At 42.1% G+C, this 17,196-nt stretch overlaps 1 protein-coding gene across 1 annotated transcript in view; it reads left to right on the top strand.

Annotated features, from left to right (window-relative positions):
• TLN2 (talin 2) overlaps window positions 1–17,196 on the top strand; it is a 454,454-nt gene that overhangs the window by 335,529 nt on the left and 101,729 nt on the right. Inside the window, exons 27-31 of the mRNA XM_025390086.1 lie at window positions 1,255–1,357; window positions 10,792–11,000; window positions 12,119–12,238; window positions 13,247–13,444; window positions 14,513–14,652. Coding sequence (XP_025245871.1) covers window positions 1,255–1,357; window positions 10,792–11,000; window positions 12,119–12,238; window positions 13,247–13,444; window positions 14,513–14,652 — 770 coding nt within the window. The remainder of the gene's footprint in view (window positions 1–1,254; window positions 1,358–10,791; window positions 11,001–12,118; window positions 12,239–13,246; window positions 13,445–14,512; window positions 14,653–17,196) is intronic.

Below are 17,196 nucleotides of genomic sequence, written 5' to 3' on the forward strand. Positions count from 1 at the left end.
TTGCAGGACTCTAAAACCTGTGCTTTTGAGAGCTTCTGGCTCCTTGAATGAACTGAAGACTTTTAGAATGTAAAGGGGACTTCAGGAGCATCTAATGCACCATAGAACAATGCCTGGTACATAGAAAGCACTCAGAAAATGTGTGTTAAATCAAGTTCCCCTAATTGTACAAAAGAAGAAACTCAGGTTCAGAGAGGTTAAGTCATTTAACTTAGGTCACCCAGTTAATGACAGAGTTGGGATTGCCTTCTGGGCCCACAGCTTTGCAAAGTAGTCCGGAAGTCTCTTTGTAAAGTCCTATACCCCAGGGAGTGCAAGAGAGACTGGCGTGACATGTAATTCCACCTTTACATAGAGCATAGACCAGTCAGTTAGAATGTAGGAAAACATCATGAATTTTTAAAGAAATTGCTCTAATAAAGTCTGTATTGTGTCATAACATATTGTTTGCTATAATAGACCAGGCTCTATTTTTATTGGAAAGCACTGCCTCTCCTGGAAAACATGTTGCAAGGTTTAAAATGCATTTGTTCTCTGCTGCCTTTTTGTACTCTCGCAGTATACCTAGAAATTCTCTTCCAAAACCTCATCTAGTAATCAAATAATTGTCCATACCCTAGGCCTTTACTGACTTCGTTCCCTGAATTTTTTATTCAGTTTACAAAGCAAAGTAACATGCTGTTCATGGGAAGCAAGCACTGTGCCCATTTTCATAATGTCATTTACCACTCCAACCCTCTATTTCTATTGCATTTCCTTTCAGTTGGAACTCCTCAAAGTATAATGATCAAATTGAACAATGTTAATGGTCTCACATGCCAGGAAGGTGGTGCAGCTGGATGTCTGCCCACTTCCTGCCCAGCCATAATTAATTCTCGCTAAGGATTTGTTGCAGACTTTCTAAATTAGCTTCTAAAGGCATAATACTAATAGCTACCATTTGTTGAGAGCTTACATTAATTCTCTGAAAACCTGAGCCTAGATATTATGATCTCCTCAGGAAACTGAGGCTTGGAGAGGCTCAGTAATTTACTCAATCTCATGCTAGTAATTGGGAGGGGAGGGAGCAGGGGGCAGGGATTTGCACCCAGATTTGTTTGTTCTAAAGCTCGGTCTCCTTCTCCTATACCACCCTGCTGCAGCATAGTGCCATTGGTGGGAAAGAGCTAGGGCTCAAAGTTTGATCTGCATGACTTTTCTAAATTATGCTAAGACCTCAGCAGACGTTCTTTTCCTCCTTGAATATTCTTATAGCTGGAAAAATGTGCTCAGGACCTGGGAAGCACATCCAAGGCAGTGGGCTCTTCCATGGCGCAGCTGCTGACCTGTGCTGCTCAAGGCAACGAACACTACACAGGTGAGACCCACGCTCTTCATGCCTCTGTGGTCAGCTGCAGACCACTGGGCGTAGCAGGGGAGGAGAAGGAGAATGTTCATTCCTTGGACAATACACGTGCAATTTTTCCCCCAGCAGTTCACCATATATTTTTCAAGCACCATGTGCTCATTACTGGGCTTGATACTAAACACACAAAGACTAATAAAATATGATTCCCTCAAACTATTTATGGATTGCCCCCATTAGACTATAAAGAAGTAGTAATTATAGACTTCCAGGTCTATCTGTGAGTCCTGGAATCCCACTAAAGTAAAGGCATACAAAAGGCTAAAGAGGGTAAGAGATGACGACAAATAAGATGTCAATGGAATGTGTGAAAATGGAAGGAGACAGATGCGTGGTAACAGGTAGAGGCGAGTGAACAGAAACCTGAGGGGTAGGGAAACCAGCAAGGAGGCAAGCTGATTTGTGCTGCAGAACCCTGGGGGGTGAGGCGGTATTGAGTATTGGTGATGCCGGGTGCCCTGAAGGTAAGAGACTCCTTCAACAGGAGTCTGTATAAGGAACAGATTGTGTAATCATCAACTCTAAGAAAAGCAGAAAAGTTATACAATAAGGAAATGTTATTGTGGTAGGAAGTCTATACATACCTCAAATTTTAAAACCAAGAGGTTTCAGTATGGGCACATTTCTTAAAAATATATACGGAAGGAAAGCTTAAGGAATTGAGTGGCTCTTGGAGGAGGGACGAAGAGGGGAGGAGTGGATTTTGGATCATTGCTTTTGTTACACAGTAACACTGCCTGACTTTTTGAAATATGCATTATTAAAGTATAATATATGCACAGAAAACAGCATAAATCCTAAATGGATACCTTCATAAGGTCTCACAAATTGAAGACACCCAAGAAGCCACTAGCAGAATGGAGGAATCAAACATCTTCAGCCTCCCAGATGCTCCTTTGTGCCCCCTCCCAATCACTGTATCCCCGCTCTCCTTCCCCAGAGGTAAACACTCACAGCGCTTAACAGCATAGATTAATTTTGCCTGTTTTGGAGCTGTAAGTAAATGGAATAATATAATATGTGCCCTTCATGTCTAGCTGCTTTTTCATAGCACTGTGTTTGTGAGACTCATCTGTGGTACACAGAGTGGTTATTTCCATTATCTCTATGGTATTACATTACATAAATATAGCTGTTCTTTATACTGTTGTTGGGCATTTGGGTTGTTTCCAAAAGACACTGCCAGAAACAAGTCCAGTCCACATTGTTTAGGGAAGATAGTAAGCATTTCCTAGCTGTGTACCTAGGAGTGGATTTCCTAGGTCAGAGGCTCCCCATGTGTTCAGTACATTTCTTTCAGCAGCATACAGAAGCTCCAGTAGTTCTGTATCCTTGTCACCACTTTGTGTCATCAGTCTTTTAATTTTAGCCCTTTTGGTTTGTGTGTGATAGTATCACATTATGATTTTAATTTGCATTTCCTGATGAACAATGCCATCAGGGACCTTTTCGTAGGTTTATTGGTCATTTTGTGAAGTGTGTTTGTGTGTTTTGCCCATTGTTTGAAAATTGGGTTGTTGTCTTTTCCTCATTTATAGGAGTTCTTTGGTACTTATATGTATTGCTTGTATATTGTGATTTGCATTTTTATTCTGTTAAAGTGCCTTTTAATGAACAAAAGTTTTTATTTTAATATATTCCAATTTACACTTTTTTTCTTTATGGTTAGTACTTTTTGTGTCCTATTTTAAAACTTTTGCCTAAGGTCATGCAGATGTTCTCCTCTGTCGTATCCTAGAGCTTCACTGTTTGATTTTCATGTTTAGAACTTTGAACTATCTGGAATGAGTTTTGTTTATGTGCAGTAGGGTTCATTTAATTGTTTTTCCACATGGATATCCATTTAACCCAGCATCACTGATTGAAAAGGCTACTTTTTCCCAATGATCTTTAGTGCCACTCTGTTGTAACATAAGTGAACATATATGTTTGGATCAGTCTGTGGTATTTGTTCTTTTCCATTGATTTAATTACCTGTTCTTATATTAGTACTACGCTTCCCTAATTGCTATACTGCAGTTTTATACTAAGTCTTAATGTTTGGTAATGCACATCCTCCAACTTTCTTGGTTTTCCTCAGGTTAGTATTGACTATTCTTGGCCTTTTCCATTTCCACATAAATTCTAGAATCAGCTTGTCAATTTCTACAGAATAATAATAAAAAATACTGTTTTCTTAAACCAGTATTTTTAAACCACTATTGGGATAACATTGAATCAATTTTGGGAGAATTGATGTCTTTATATCATTGAGTCTTCTAATCTGTGAATATCCATTTATTTAGGTCTTCTTTTCTCTCAGTGCCGTTTTATGGTTTTCTGCATAGAAGTCTCTGTTTTGGTTAATGTGTGCACGACATATCTTTTTTCATTCTTTTACTTTCAGTTTTTCTTCATGCTTATATTTAATGGGTTGGGTATCCACTGAGTTTGTCATTGTTCTTTGGGGAGGGCAGAGAGTATTTGGTGGTGTAACAATCTTTTTCTTTCAATTGGAGTATTTTGTCTCTTTATAGATAGTGTAATTACTGATATGTTGGCGTTCGAGTCTATCATCTTAATATTTGTTTTTTCTGTGCCTACCTGTGGTAAGTTCCTTTTTTTCCCCTTTGCTTGCCTCCTTTCAGATTCATATACATTTTCTAAATTCTATTTCCTTCCTCTTGATTAGCTTGTTAGTTGTACATTCGTTTACTATTCTTTTATGATTTCTTTAAATCTAAGTTACTCTGTTTACCTCTTCCTGCATAGTGCAAGAATCTTGGGACATGGTAACTTCATTTACCTTTTTTTTTTTTTTTTTTTGAGATAGAGTCTCATGCCGTCACCAGGCTGGAGTACAGTGGTGCGATCTCAGCTCACTGCAACCTCCACCTCCCAGGTTCAAGCAATTCTCCTGCCTCAGCCTCCTGCCTCAGCCTCCTGAATGGCTAGGACTACAGGTGTGTGCCACCACACCCAGCTGATTTTTGTATTTTTAGTAGTGGTGGGGTTTCACCATGTTGGCCAGGATGGTCTTGATCTCTTAACCTCATGATCCGCCCGCCTTGGCCTCCCAAAGTGCTGGAATTACAGGCGTGAGCCACCGTGCCCAGCCGTATGTTTTAATTCTAGGTATATTTTCATCTCTGCAATACAGTCTCAGTATTGTTCCAGATAATCCTTATTCATTTGGATTTCCTCCCATAGTTGCCCTTTCCATCACCCTTCATTCCTTCTGCATCTCCAGGGGCTTTCATTAGGGATCATTTCTCTTATACCTGAAGAACTCCCTTCATTATTTTCTTTAGTCTTAATCTACTGGTGACAAATTCTCTCCATTTTGGTTTGTCTAAAGATGCTTTTGTTTAGCTTTTATTTTGAGTGGATAATATCACTTATTATAAAATTTTAGATTGGCAGTTGTTTTCTTCCAGCACTTTGGAGATGTTACTCTATTGTCGCTGGCTTCCTTTATTTCTGTTGTGAAGTTAGCTATAAAGGTAATGTGGTTTTGTTTTTCCCCTTTCCTTGCTTTTTGAGTTTTCTTAGTTTTTGGTTTTCCAGCAGTGTGCCTGGGGGAGTTTTCCTGCATATTTATCCTTCTTTGGGTTGTAAGTACTCCTTGAAAATGGGATTTGTTGTCCTCTGCCAGTTTTTAAAAAATCAACCTTTGTTTCTTGAAATAATTGCTTCTGTCCCATTTCCTTTTTCTTATGTTAGATCATTTCACTGTGTTTTCTACATCTTCTGTACCCTTTTCTTTTTCATCATTTTTCTTTTCATGCTTTATTCTCAATATTTGCTTTTGATTTATCTTCCAGTTCACTTTTCCTCTCTTTAGCGGTGTCTATTCTGCTTTCAACCCCTTCAATTGAGATTTTAATTGTAAGTATCATATTTTTCAGTTTTAGAATATCCATTTGATTATTTACTTATAGTTTGTGTCTCTGCTGAAATTCTGTATGTTGTCATCTAATTTCTTCAACATATGTATCACAGTTATTTAAAGTTGAAATCTGGTATCCTGATATCTGGATAGCCTGTGCCTGTTTTTATTGTCAGGGTTTTTTTCCCCCTACTCTTGGTATTTCAGCCATTGGTCTTGTCTCCTGGTGTTTTCATGTTCTTTTTTTATTTGTTTGTTTGTTTGTTTGCTTGTTTTCCTTCAAGACTGAACGTTGCTATTTTAAATTGTAGAGATAGTTTGAGGCTCTGAATTACGTTTTTTTCCCTACATAGGATTACTGTTTTCTCCTGACAACTGGTTAAGATAAGGACAGATCACAATAAAAATGCAGGAACTGAGCTGATTGGAAACTGTGTGGTCTGTTTCCAGTTTACCTTTGAAGGGTGTAGCCCTTGCGTGTCCTATTGGAAAGGGTTGCTATTTACCAGAGCCATTCTGTTTCTTGGGCTCAGAACTATGCTTTTTCTCTTCCTAGCCCATGAGACTTCAGGAAACTTTATTCAGCTTCTCAGCTTCTTGGCAACAGGTTACAAATTAGGAAATGCCTTTAGAGAAAAAGCAGCCCTAAACATTGGACTCAGTCCTTCTTTTCAAGATCTTGGCCCTCCTTACCTTGGGGCCTTGGTATTTCTCCAGTGCCTTCAAATAAATGTTTTATGTATGTTTTCCAGAGTTTCTATGTGGGAAGTCTGTTTACAGTAAGTTATTCTGCCATCACTACAAGCAAAATCCTCTTTGATTTGTAAAAACTGTATACATTTATTACTTTGAAAATAAAAATTTTAAAGAGCACAATAGGAACACAAAGTTAGTACAGCATGTATAGTACCTGCAATAATAAGAACATAAAATTTTATCCCAATGGGAGGATAGGGGAAATTTTCAGAGCAGAATTGACACCTAGCGAGGGCTTTGTGGATTGTTTAGGACTCCTTTAGCATTCTAGGAGAAGGAAAAGTAGGATAAAATTCTTAGAAAATCATAGGGTAATATGAGAGATTTAAATTTCAGAAATTTCCACACTTTCCCTAAATCTTGCCAGCTGTTGTGTAGATGATGAAATGCATGTTTAGAGAAAAGACTACTTTACAGGTTGCGTCATCTCATACTGATAACACCCAGAAAGATATGCTGTCTAGTTGGTGTCTGAAAAACAGCCTAGAAGTAGCCCCATTTAATTTTGGCAGGCATTGGAAGGCAGTTGCATAAGTGAGCACTGCATGTATGATGCCTTAAAGATGAGAGAAAGAAGGCTGATGGAAGGAACTGAAGATGGTGAAAGTAATAGGCAAAGAGGAAGTGAGAAGTAAGAGGATAAGGCTGAAAAGTTAGGCCAGGGTCAGATCCTAAAGGGCCTCATAAGCTAAAATAAATGAGTTAGACTTTAACTGAAGAATATATGAACATGTTTTTCAGCTGTGGACACAGTTCAGATTGCTTTTTGTATAGGTTGCCCTTCCTCCCATGTGTAGAATAGATTGGATGGAAACAAAGTGGTAGGCAAGCAGGCTGTTGCATTAATCCAGATAAGAGATGATAGTGTCCTACAGTGGAGATGAAGTGATGGATTGAAGAAGCAAAGACCCGATCATTATTGGTGACTGGTTAGAAGTTGGTGGAGATGGTAACATGAATGGTTCCAAGTGTTTGGCCTTATAGCTCAGTGAAGAATTGTATGAATCACTGATGGGAACACAGGACCATTAGTAGGAGTAGGGGAGGTGAAGTTCAGGAATGCTGGGTTCAGCACTAAATATATTCCATTTGAAGTGCTTGGAGAATATGCAGGGAGAGCATCATTAGGCAGCTAAATCTTTGGCTCTGGAACTCAGCAGAGAAGGCTGGGCTGGATGATACAGATTTGAAAATTGTTGGTAAAATGATAATGATTGGAAGTAGATAATTTTGCCAACAGGGAGTGGTAAAGTAAGCGACATCCTGTCAGTTGTAATCCTGAAGAACATGACTGGTTAAGGAGGAAACTGGCAATGGAAATCTTTGAAAGAAAGAAGAACATGGAGCTGTGGAGGGGGCAGAGAAACCAGGAGAGAGGGATGTCTCTAGAGCCACAGACATAGTTGCTACCCAGAAAGTCTTGTCAAATGGAAGACTTAAGCATCCATTAGCTTTAGGAATAAGGAGGTCACTATTCTCCTTGTTGAAGGCAGTTTCAGGAAAGTTGGAGAATGGATGGGAAGCAAGGAAAGAGACAGCACGTGTGGAAAACTTCTTGGGTCTCAGTTTCCTTGTCCACAATTGAGGTGTGTGGGATTTTCAGAAGTTGCACGTGAGCTGCCACCGGGCTGCATTCTAATACAATTGTGTTTCTGTTTGACCAGTGCAGATACAGTGCAGTGTTCAAAATATATTTCTGTATAGCTGATTACAATTACACAGAGCCCTTTGTAAATACTTTGGAACAGATAAAAGGTTTGTGTCATACCTGGTCTTTATCTTCTGAGGTTGCTGTGTGGCCCAATACTGTCTGGATACACAGTCCACCTGAATTCTGGTAAAGAATAGCAACCATTATGAAGAATGCTGCTATATTTGATATCACTTGATATGCCTTCATAAGACTCTGTTACTGAGTATCATTTAAGATCCAGATGGCAAGAATACCGTGAAAGTAATCTGTGTTTTCAAAGGACTGTGGTTATTGAAACAGAAATCTGCTTTAGTATTTCACTCTGGTGGTTCTGGTATTGTGATGCACACTTTGACTGCAGGAACAGTTCCATTCAGAGGGTGTTGTTTGCTTGGAGATCTGACCCTGTAGTGATGAGCACTGAGAATGTTGCTATGTGTTCAGCCATGCACAGCCATGGGTGTTCATTGGGCTTTCTGACCTCTGATAGCCTGGTTTCATCCTTTTGATGGTATGGCTTCCTCTTTACAGAAACGTGATCTCCCTCAAGAAGATCCTTGATGTGCTTTGAGATTTCACAGTGAGTCCTTAGCAGAAAACACATGGGATGGACCAGCTTAGGTTTTTGGAATTTAGCTCTTCTGATTTCTGTGTTTTTTTAATTGTATGAGTCTAGGAAAGGTTTTTTCACTAAATGGATTTTGCATAAACATGTCTTTTCTAATTGCATATGATAAATGATTTACTCCTCCAAACTTATATATATGACTCAAATAGAAGGGGATTCAAGAGTCCATATGACAAATGGGAAGACAAGAGGAGAGGTCTAGAAATCACAGCCTAGAATCTGCAATGGTCAGAGCTAGGAACTCAGCCTCTCCTAAAACCCTTGAGAAACTGAGGCCCAGAGGGAAAAGGCAGCAGTCTAGACCACACAACTAATCAGCAGCAGAGCCGGAGCCAGATGAGGTCTTAACTACATCTGGCGCTTTCCTGAGCAACAGCATCCTTCAACCCTGTGCCAAAAGCTTAAGCGTAAAATGGAATGACCATTCTCCTCAGATTGTTTCTCTCCTTCACCTTAGCTTTGTTTACCCTTGTGCTTTCTCTTCTGGACTTCTCCTCTGCCATAAAAAGCACTTAGTTTAAAATTCTTTCATTCCGCCAGCTGTATTCAGAAGTGCCATGAGATAAATGACAGATTGGCAGCTTTGTAATTTACCTTGATTAGATCGTAGTTTTATATCCCAGCTGTGTGATTTACTAAATATTTACATATTAGCAAGTCTGCAGCACTGCAAACCCGTCTGGTTTTATGGATCTGAGGCCTTTCACACTCTACTGTATCACAGAGCCTCGCCCTCAGTGAGGAAAAGACCACCTCCTGTGTAGGTGCTGACTCAGCTGAAGCAGTGGCTAGTAAAGACCACGCTCGCTGGTGCCAAGAGACCTTCCAGCTCAGTCCTGTAGAAAATAGTCATTTCAAAAGTTCAGTGCGAGAGAGACATCGATTTGCATATTTTTCATTTAGATCGTACGTGTTCTAACAAAAAGGGCTCTTAGTTCTCTACCCCAAAAAGCACTATAAAGAATATTTGACCTCGAAGTGAGGAAAGCTCAGATGTAGCTCTCGTGCCACCTCTGGAAGCGTTTGTGGGCAAGATACGTCTCAGCACCAGGCTTCATCTGTGAAATTTTATGAGATGAGCTCTAGGGTAAACTGTTCAGTGATTCTCAGGCTCATATGTGTCCTGGCGTCTCCAATCTTCATCCTCTTCTCGGGTGTGTCAAGGATTGCGTGCCAGGTAGTAAGACTCACGTTTGTTCTGCATGAGTTAGTGCTACAGCTTTAAAGGACTAGTTTATATTCATAGTTTATCACCAAATCCCATCATCTGTTTAGATGCATATTTAAAGATAAGCAGGCACTTCACAAAAGAGGATATCTAAATGGCCATTAAGTGCATGCAAAGGTGCTCAACATCATTACTCATTAAGGACATAAAAGTTAAAACCTCATTGAGATGCAGCTACACATGCATCAGAACGATTAAATTAAAATCTGATGATACCTGATGTTGGCTAGGATGTAGAGCAACTGCAGTTCTTACAGACTGCCAGTGGAATGTATAATGGTAAAATCATTTTGGAAAACTGTTTTTGTGGTATCTTCTAAAGCTAAATATATACTTACTCTATGATCCAGCATTTAACTCCTAGAGAAGTGATTCCAAAGAGAAGTGATCTCATATGGCCACTTGAATATATAAGAACTTTCTTGTTAGATTAATTCATAATAGCCCCAAATGAGAAACAACCCAAATGTCCATCAACAAGAGAATGGATAAACAAATATTAGCATATTTGTATCGTGGAATACTATATAGCAAGAAAAAAGAATGAACTGCCACACATCACAACTTAGCTGAATCTCACAGCATTATGGTCAGAGAAAGAAAGCAGACACAAAAATATACATGTATGTGGTTCTGTTAACATGAAGTTTAAGAACAGGTAAAAATAGTCTAAGGTAATAGACATTAGAATAGTGATTACTTCTGGTGTGAAGGGAGTATTGACTAGCACAACTGATGGTGGATATGTGGCTGTGTCCATACGTACCAATTCACTGAGCTGCACATGTGGACTTGTTCACTGTAGTGTATGTAAGTTACGTCCCAGAAAGACAATTGAGAAGAAAGGTGCCTTTCAATGGCCTCCCGCAAACGTGTGCATGAACATACCCAGGTATGTCCATCTGTGTACTCACTCCCAGGCACTTGGTGTTCTAGGTCTGGGGACAGTGGGGCAGTGGGAGCAAGGCAAGTCAGGGGGAGGAAGTCTTTAGTATTGCATTTGTTATTAACGTGTCTCTTGGTTTGGCCCAGAGCCAGGGGGATATGTTTCCAAAGCCAGCTACTTCTTTGAGAAACACAGCAGTTCAAATTTTATGAAAACTAATCTGCAGCTCCCCTTCTGTGCCAGGCCCTGGTGCAGAAGCTTATTCCTAAGTAAAATGTGACATTTAGATGGAATCTAATTGTCAGTCTGATGGACTTTTATCCCCAGGGGTGGCTGCTAGAGAGACGGCCCAAGCTCTGAAAACGCTGGCCCAGGCCGCCCGTGGAGTGGCTGCATCAACAACCGACCCCGCTGCTGCCCATGCCATGTTAGATTCTGCTCGAGACGTGATGGAGGGCTCCGCCATGCTCATTCAAGAGGCCAAGCAGGCCCTGATTGCACCTGGAGACGCAGAGAGTCAACAAAGACTGGCTCAGGTGAGGCTTGTGGTTGTCATGGTCATCATTAACGTGGACATGTGGGTGGGCTGTCTCCTGGGCACTTTTCCCTGATATGAACACTGACACAGCAGTTTTTTGCAGAAACTTCCAAAGGTCATAACCGTGCTGGCCATACATGATACTCACTTTTGTAAGTCTTGCCTAGTATTCTTTACATTAATGTGTGATCTGCTTAATTCACGATCAGGAGAGGGTATGGGGGCCTTTGAATTCTGTCCTTGGGAGTTTCGGAGCCAGGACATAACATGCTTGTTTTGGGCCTATGCGTGCTGACCTGTATTGCTGTTCCTCGCCAGGGAGTGAGGTAGATCCACTAGGGCTGGCCACCCGGAAGTTTTCAACCCTGGCTCTCTATTACTTCTTTGAATGATTCTTCAACTGCCTGATGGAACCAGTTGGCTAAGGAGCATCCAGGCAGAGTCCTAGACGTGGGGCTGGGAAGGAGATGGCTTAGATTACAGGAAATGACCCTCCTCACCTCCAAAGACCTTCCTTTTAATTGAGGATACCGAAGAATGCATACAGGGGGCCACTAAACATTGCTAGACGGCATGAGGGCAACTCCAGGTTGTGCTCAGAGCACCCCACTTGCCCCTGGGTAGAGTGAGGTTTGGGAGGATGGCCCCATGGGTCACTGAGAGGAAATTAACCACAGCCCTTCCAATTGTGATCCAAAAAACTCAAGGTCTCCTTCCACCTCGGTGACCTCAGCAGGGCTCCCAAGAAGGGAGATATTTTCATTTCTCTTGGTATAAGAAATCTTTGCTTTAGAACCTGACCTCATGCTGGAGAGTTCTGTGTTTGAATCACAAAACTGTGGCTTAGCCTGGCTTTGGGGAACAGGTGGGATGTGCTGTGTCACTGTGTCGGACCCTTTGCTGAGACAGAATGTTCATCCCAATAAGAGGGTGGAAAACATCTTCTCTGGGACGAGGGGCCTGGATGAGGTGGTGTAAGACAGGGGATGGTGGCAGGCGGATGCTGGTGGGTCATTTTCGTGTGTGTTTCAGCTCTGCGTGTCATCACTGCCCGTTCCCAACCAGTGCGCAGAAATGTTTGTACTTAAAGGTGCTTCTCTCCCTCCACGAATTCAGGTGGCTAAAGCCGTCTCTCACTCCTTGAATAACTGCGTAAATTGCCTCCCTGGGCAGAAGGATGTGGACGTGGCCTTGAAGAGCATTGGGGAGTCCAGCAAGAAGCTGCTTGTGGATTCGGTGAGAGGTTCTTAGACTGGGAAAGGACACTGGGGGACTCGGCTTGCATTAGGTGTGAGCGAAGTCTTCTCTCCGTGAGATCTCTGAGCAGCTAACCCTTCCTCTAGGAGTCCTGTTTTTCCCACCAGTCTTTGTTTTCCATGTTTTGCTGTCTGATCAACAAAGTTCCCAGGTGAAGCTTTTAAAACTTACTTTTTCTTTGAGCCCATGTTGCCGTTTCCTCTCGGATCATCCCAGAGAGACAGGCAAAGGGGTGTGTGATCGCCTGGCTTCTTATCAGGACATCTCAGATAGTGACAATCAGGTGTTGGAAGGGTACATGTGTCCAAGACTCAGTGAGACAGCAAGTAGTCTGAGGAGTTTCATCTTGGGGCCTGTTCCCGTCCCTGCTTTGTGAGTCTGCTGAAGGAGGGTTTGTGCTCGTGCATCTTTGTTTCTTCTCTGCACAGGTATAGAGGCAATGCATGTGGGTGATGGATAGAGTCTAGCTTAACTCCCTAGAACTTTTCACAGATAGGTTATCATTCTGCTAGATGACATTTAAAAGTTATTAGCAAAGGCCACTAATATAATTGTTGGCTATTAGTTTGGAAGAACATGATTTGAAGTTTGATAGCATCTGCCGTTTAGTTTACAAAGCTAAAACGTAGCTTTCATCTTAAGAGAGACAAAATAGGGTAGAGTTTTAGAGAATGGACCCCGGAGTTAGATTACCTTGGTGTGGATCCTGTCTCTGCCACATAAGAAACCTTGAGCCCCTGTAGATAGCTTACATTTTTAGATCCACAGTGTCGAGCACTGAGTAGGTGTTTGATAAATTTGAATGAATGAATGTATATGTTGAGGGTCAAACCTATTAATAAAATGGGCTCAGATGACTCAGAGCCTTTTAGTCGTGATGACTCAAATGCATCCCTGAAGAGTCTGTCTCCCCTCCACAATACCTTCCTTTTATCCCTCCCCGACAAAGCAAAATGTCTCATGGGGTGTGCCGTCTGTTCCCCATAGCTACCTCCAAGCACGAAGCCTTTCCAGGAAGCCCAGAGTGAACTGAACCAGGCAGCAGCTGATCTGAACCAGTCTGCTGGGGAAGTTGTCCATGCCACCCGGGGCCAGAGTGGAGAGTTGGCTGCAGCCTCTGGAAAGTTCAGCGATGATTTTGATGAATTCCTCGATGCTGGCATTGAGATGGCTGGCCAAGCTCAGGTGGGTGTGGAGGTGGTTGTCTGGAGTTGACCTTAGCCTCTCCTCTCAGATGGACAATCCATCCTTGAGACTGATTGAACAAATAGGAAAAGGAACCTGGAAGCAGGCAGGCCATGGTTGCATTCTTTTTGCTACTTAGGAAGCTTATGCCCTCTTGGGAATGGCATTCCCAGAGATACTGTCAGCTTATGCATGAGGTGCTGTTAGTAATGAAGGATATCTTCTCGCATGATCCTCCAACAGAATTCATAGTCTTACTATTTGGAGGGAGGGTAGAAAGAAGGAGAATGTTTAACAAAGATTGGAACAGCTCTTCAAATGTGGGATAATAAAGTAAAAATATTTATGTATTTGAGGTTTAATGGACCATTCAAATGGTCTGTGTCTAATACTGAGTGTCAAGTAATTAAAAACTGTCTCCTTCAGATGAACAGATAAACCCCTTGTTTAGAACAAGGGAGCTTGACTGATCTGGTGTCAGCTTGCAGAGCTGTTTTTTTTCCTGCGCTGCTTTGACCTCCCTAAAAGAGATAACCAGGGTGTATCTTCTTCTAGTATCTACAAAGAATTGTTTCTCAGATGGCAACCAGGTGAGAAATGTGTCCTTTCTCGAGTCAGGAACTTTAGGGATGCAGTCAGCTCTGAATATCGAGACAGTGCTGGTCGTTTGTGCCAGGCCGAGATGTACAGCTCCTTGACAACTCCAGCATTGTTGAGCAAGACGCTGGAATCGCTGCCTGGTCTGTGCATTGGCTCACAGCTCACTCGCTCTCCTCCCACCCCGCTCCCCGCTTAATGCCTCTGGTTGTGAGAAAGCACAGCTCTTGGCTGACCCACTTGGGGATGGATTTCTTTCCCCATGGCATGCATCTTGATCTGAGCATCTGTTTGGAGAAGGGTAGACACTGGTCAGTGTCTCAACGAGTTAGGCATCCACAGGCTAATTGGGTTTAATGTGATCTGTACAGATAACCTGCCTGCATGTCAGGATGCTGCTTCTAGCTCTCTGAATGCCTCCTTCAAGAAATGGACAGGTCCTAATCGCTCTGGCTCCTTTTGACCTTCCAGACAAAAGAAGACCAGATCCAAGTGATAGGAAACCTCAAGAATATCTCGATGGCATCCAGCAAGCTGCTGTTAGCTGCCAAGTCTCTCTCTGTAGATCCAGGAGCTCCCAACGCAAAAAATCTCCTGGCTGCAGCTGCAAGGTAGGAGTGGGACAAAATGTGCTTTTGTATGTGGTTCAACAGTGTCATTGCAGTCTGGAGATGTGCCTGACATCCTCCCAGTTTTGTGAGCAAAGAATTGGTGCTGTCCTTAGGTCATGGGAGGTGGAGCTGAGACTGATGGACACTCTGGTATTTTATAAAACTGGTTCATTTTCATGTTCTTTCCCTGCTAAAAATACCTTCCGTCTTCTCATACAGCCTTTTCAGTAGAGACTTGCTTAGACGTAAGGTCCTTTTTGATTTGTAAACACAATGGATCAGACAGTTTTTTTAAAGCAGTGTTACATCTTTCAGATTATAAAATAACATATGCTTCTTGAAAAATCAGAAAATACCAAAAAGTGTAAAGATAAAAAGCGATGCTCATCAAGTCATTTAACAGACATTTGTTGAGCATTTAACCGTGTGCCTGGCATCAGTGTTAGACTGAATGTAATACGTTGTATCTCTCACATGGGGAAGGCTCCACTTTAAGATGAGTAGGGAGTCAGTGGGAATAAATTGTTTTTGGAAATATATTAAAACATGAGTGTGAATTTTGGGATGATTCTGGTGTCCTTCTTTCCTATTGGTTTCACACAGGGAAGTGGGTAAAACAGTACAGTTTCTGCTCCAGGGCCACAAGTTAGTTCAGTAACTAGTGGTTGAATGTGGTATGTGGAGCACTGCAGTGACAGCCCAAGGGGTTCTCATATCAGCTGCTCCTCTTTCATTTTCCTGAACCCAGAGAGTAGGGTGGTCATGATTCTGTGGTGGTGCAGGCATGTTTTCTTAGCATTATTTAACATCACATTATATATAAGAAAGCTGACAGTGGAGAGAGATTAAAAGCAGGACTATTAGGGGATAGAGAGTAATTGGAAGCCTTTTCAAAATGTGCAGATTCGTGATTTTTGAAAAGCATAGCTTTGATTCTGCTTTCTTTTTTTAAACTTGGTTTTTAAAATTTGCTTATTTGTGTGTGTGTGTGTGTGTGTGTGTGTGTGTGTGTGTGTGTGTGTGTCTTTATATCTCCCCTGGGAGCTCAGTGGCTGTTTTTTAAATTGTTGACATCAGGAGACCTGAATTATATTCCAAGCTTTTTACTACTTGACTGACTCAGTCGCATTGGTCAGGTTGCTCAGCCTGTCTAAACTTTCCCGTCTGCAAAGTGGGGGTGTGAACTGCATCATCCCAAAGCTATCTTTAGCTCTCAGCACATGAGATCTCATGGTACTCGTGGTCCAAACCTGCCCTTCCTCCCTTCTCGGCTTGTAGTGGGGGGTGTGTGTGTGTGTGTGTGTGTGTGTGTGTAAAGGGTTAGACACTGTCAGAGCAGTTTGCTTGCAAACCCTTGAGTTTTCTTCATTTATTCCTGGAAGGTACATTTTAACTGCAAACAATAGCTAGAGCCACTAGAGGACTGGAAAATTATCTTCCCATCTCCCCATCTCATGCTTTGTTAGTGACTATTCTAGTAAATAAGTGACCTCCCTCGATGGCGGGAGAGTTGGGAGGTGGGGTTGGGGGTGATGTCTGTTCTGTTGAGCAGCTGTTTCTGATAGAAAACCCCCTCTTAATCATTCCTTTTTTTCCCTACAAAGAGCCTTTGGATAAAGCAACTGACATTTCCAGGTATCTGAACTCAGATGTTTCTCATTATCTTCAATTTTTTGCATCATTTCAAAATTACAGTTTCCAACTTGGAATGTCTTCACTCTCCTAAATTGTGGGAAGGAGGGGGAATGTATAAATTGCCCTTTTGAAAGCCAGCTATAGAAGGAAACAGACCCGGAAAGAATATTGCTGGTGTATGGCTCTGTGTATAGCTGCAGGCCCCCTGGTGGTGGCTTGGAAGAAAGGACACGGGGAAAAGGAAAAAAAAAAAAAAAGCTTTCTTTGCCTTTCTGTCCTGGCTTTTAGCAGTTGACAGAGAATTCCCAGCCTGATGGTTTCATAGCCAAGTAAGCACTTAAAAATCATCATGTGAAAATGATTGTCTCAGGATGGAACTGGTGCAAGAAAACGCTGGCACATTCTCCTTGGTTTCTTGGCGCATTTTGGCAAGCTTCTGCTCCCTGGGGCTGTTTCTCAGCAGAAACTCCAGCCAGGTCAAGAGGGTCAGGCAGGCTCCTCTTGGGACACAAAGCTCTGCCAGGCTGGGGTTCATTCATTCATTGTCTTATTCATTCATGTCTTCATTACATAGATTTTCATCACAGACCTGATGTGGGCGAGGCCCAGTGCTGAGTGGACACTGTGATTAAGACAGGGATGTGGCCCTGGTGGAGTTAGGCAGGACTCAGCACGTGCTCCCCTCATTTCATCTGGGCCTAGAACAGTCCTGCATAAAAGTGCACAGGAAGCTGGGCAGAAGGGATCTGATCATCATAGTCTCAGTCTTCAGTCCTCTGTCCTCCTTGTTCTTGAGACTGTCAGGTCCTGCCTGTCCTTCCTGTGTGTATATCCTCAAAGTCCCCAGAAATGCCACTGCGAGGGCCCAGGCCTGGACCAACTCAGCCCTGTTGTGTTAACAGTCTCGAA

Source organism: Theropithecus gelada, chromosome 7a (assembly GCF_003255815.1).
Source record: "Theropithecus gelada isolate Dixy chromosome 7a, Tgel_1.0, whole genome shotgun sequence".
NCBI lineage: Eukaryota > Metazoa > Chordata > Mammalia > Primates > Cercopithecidae > Theropithecus > Theropithecus gelada.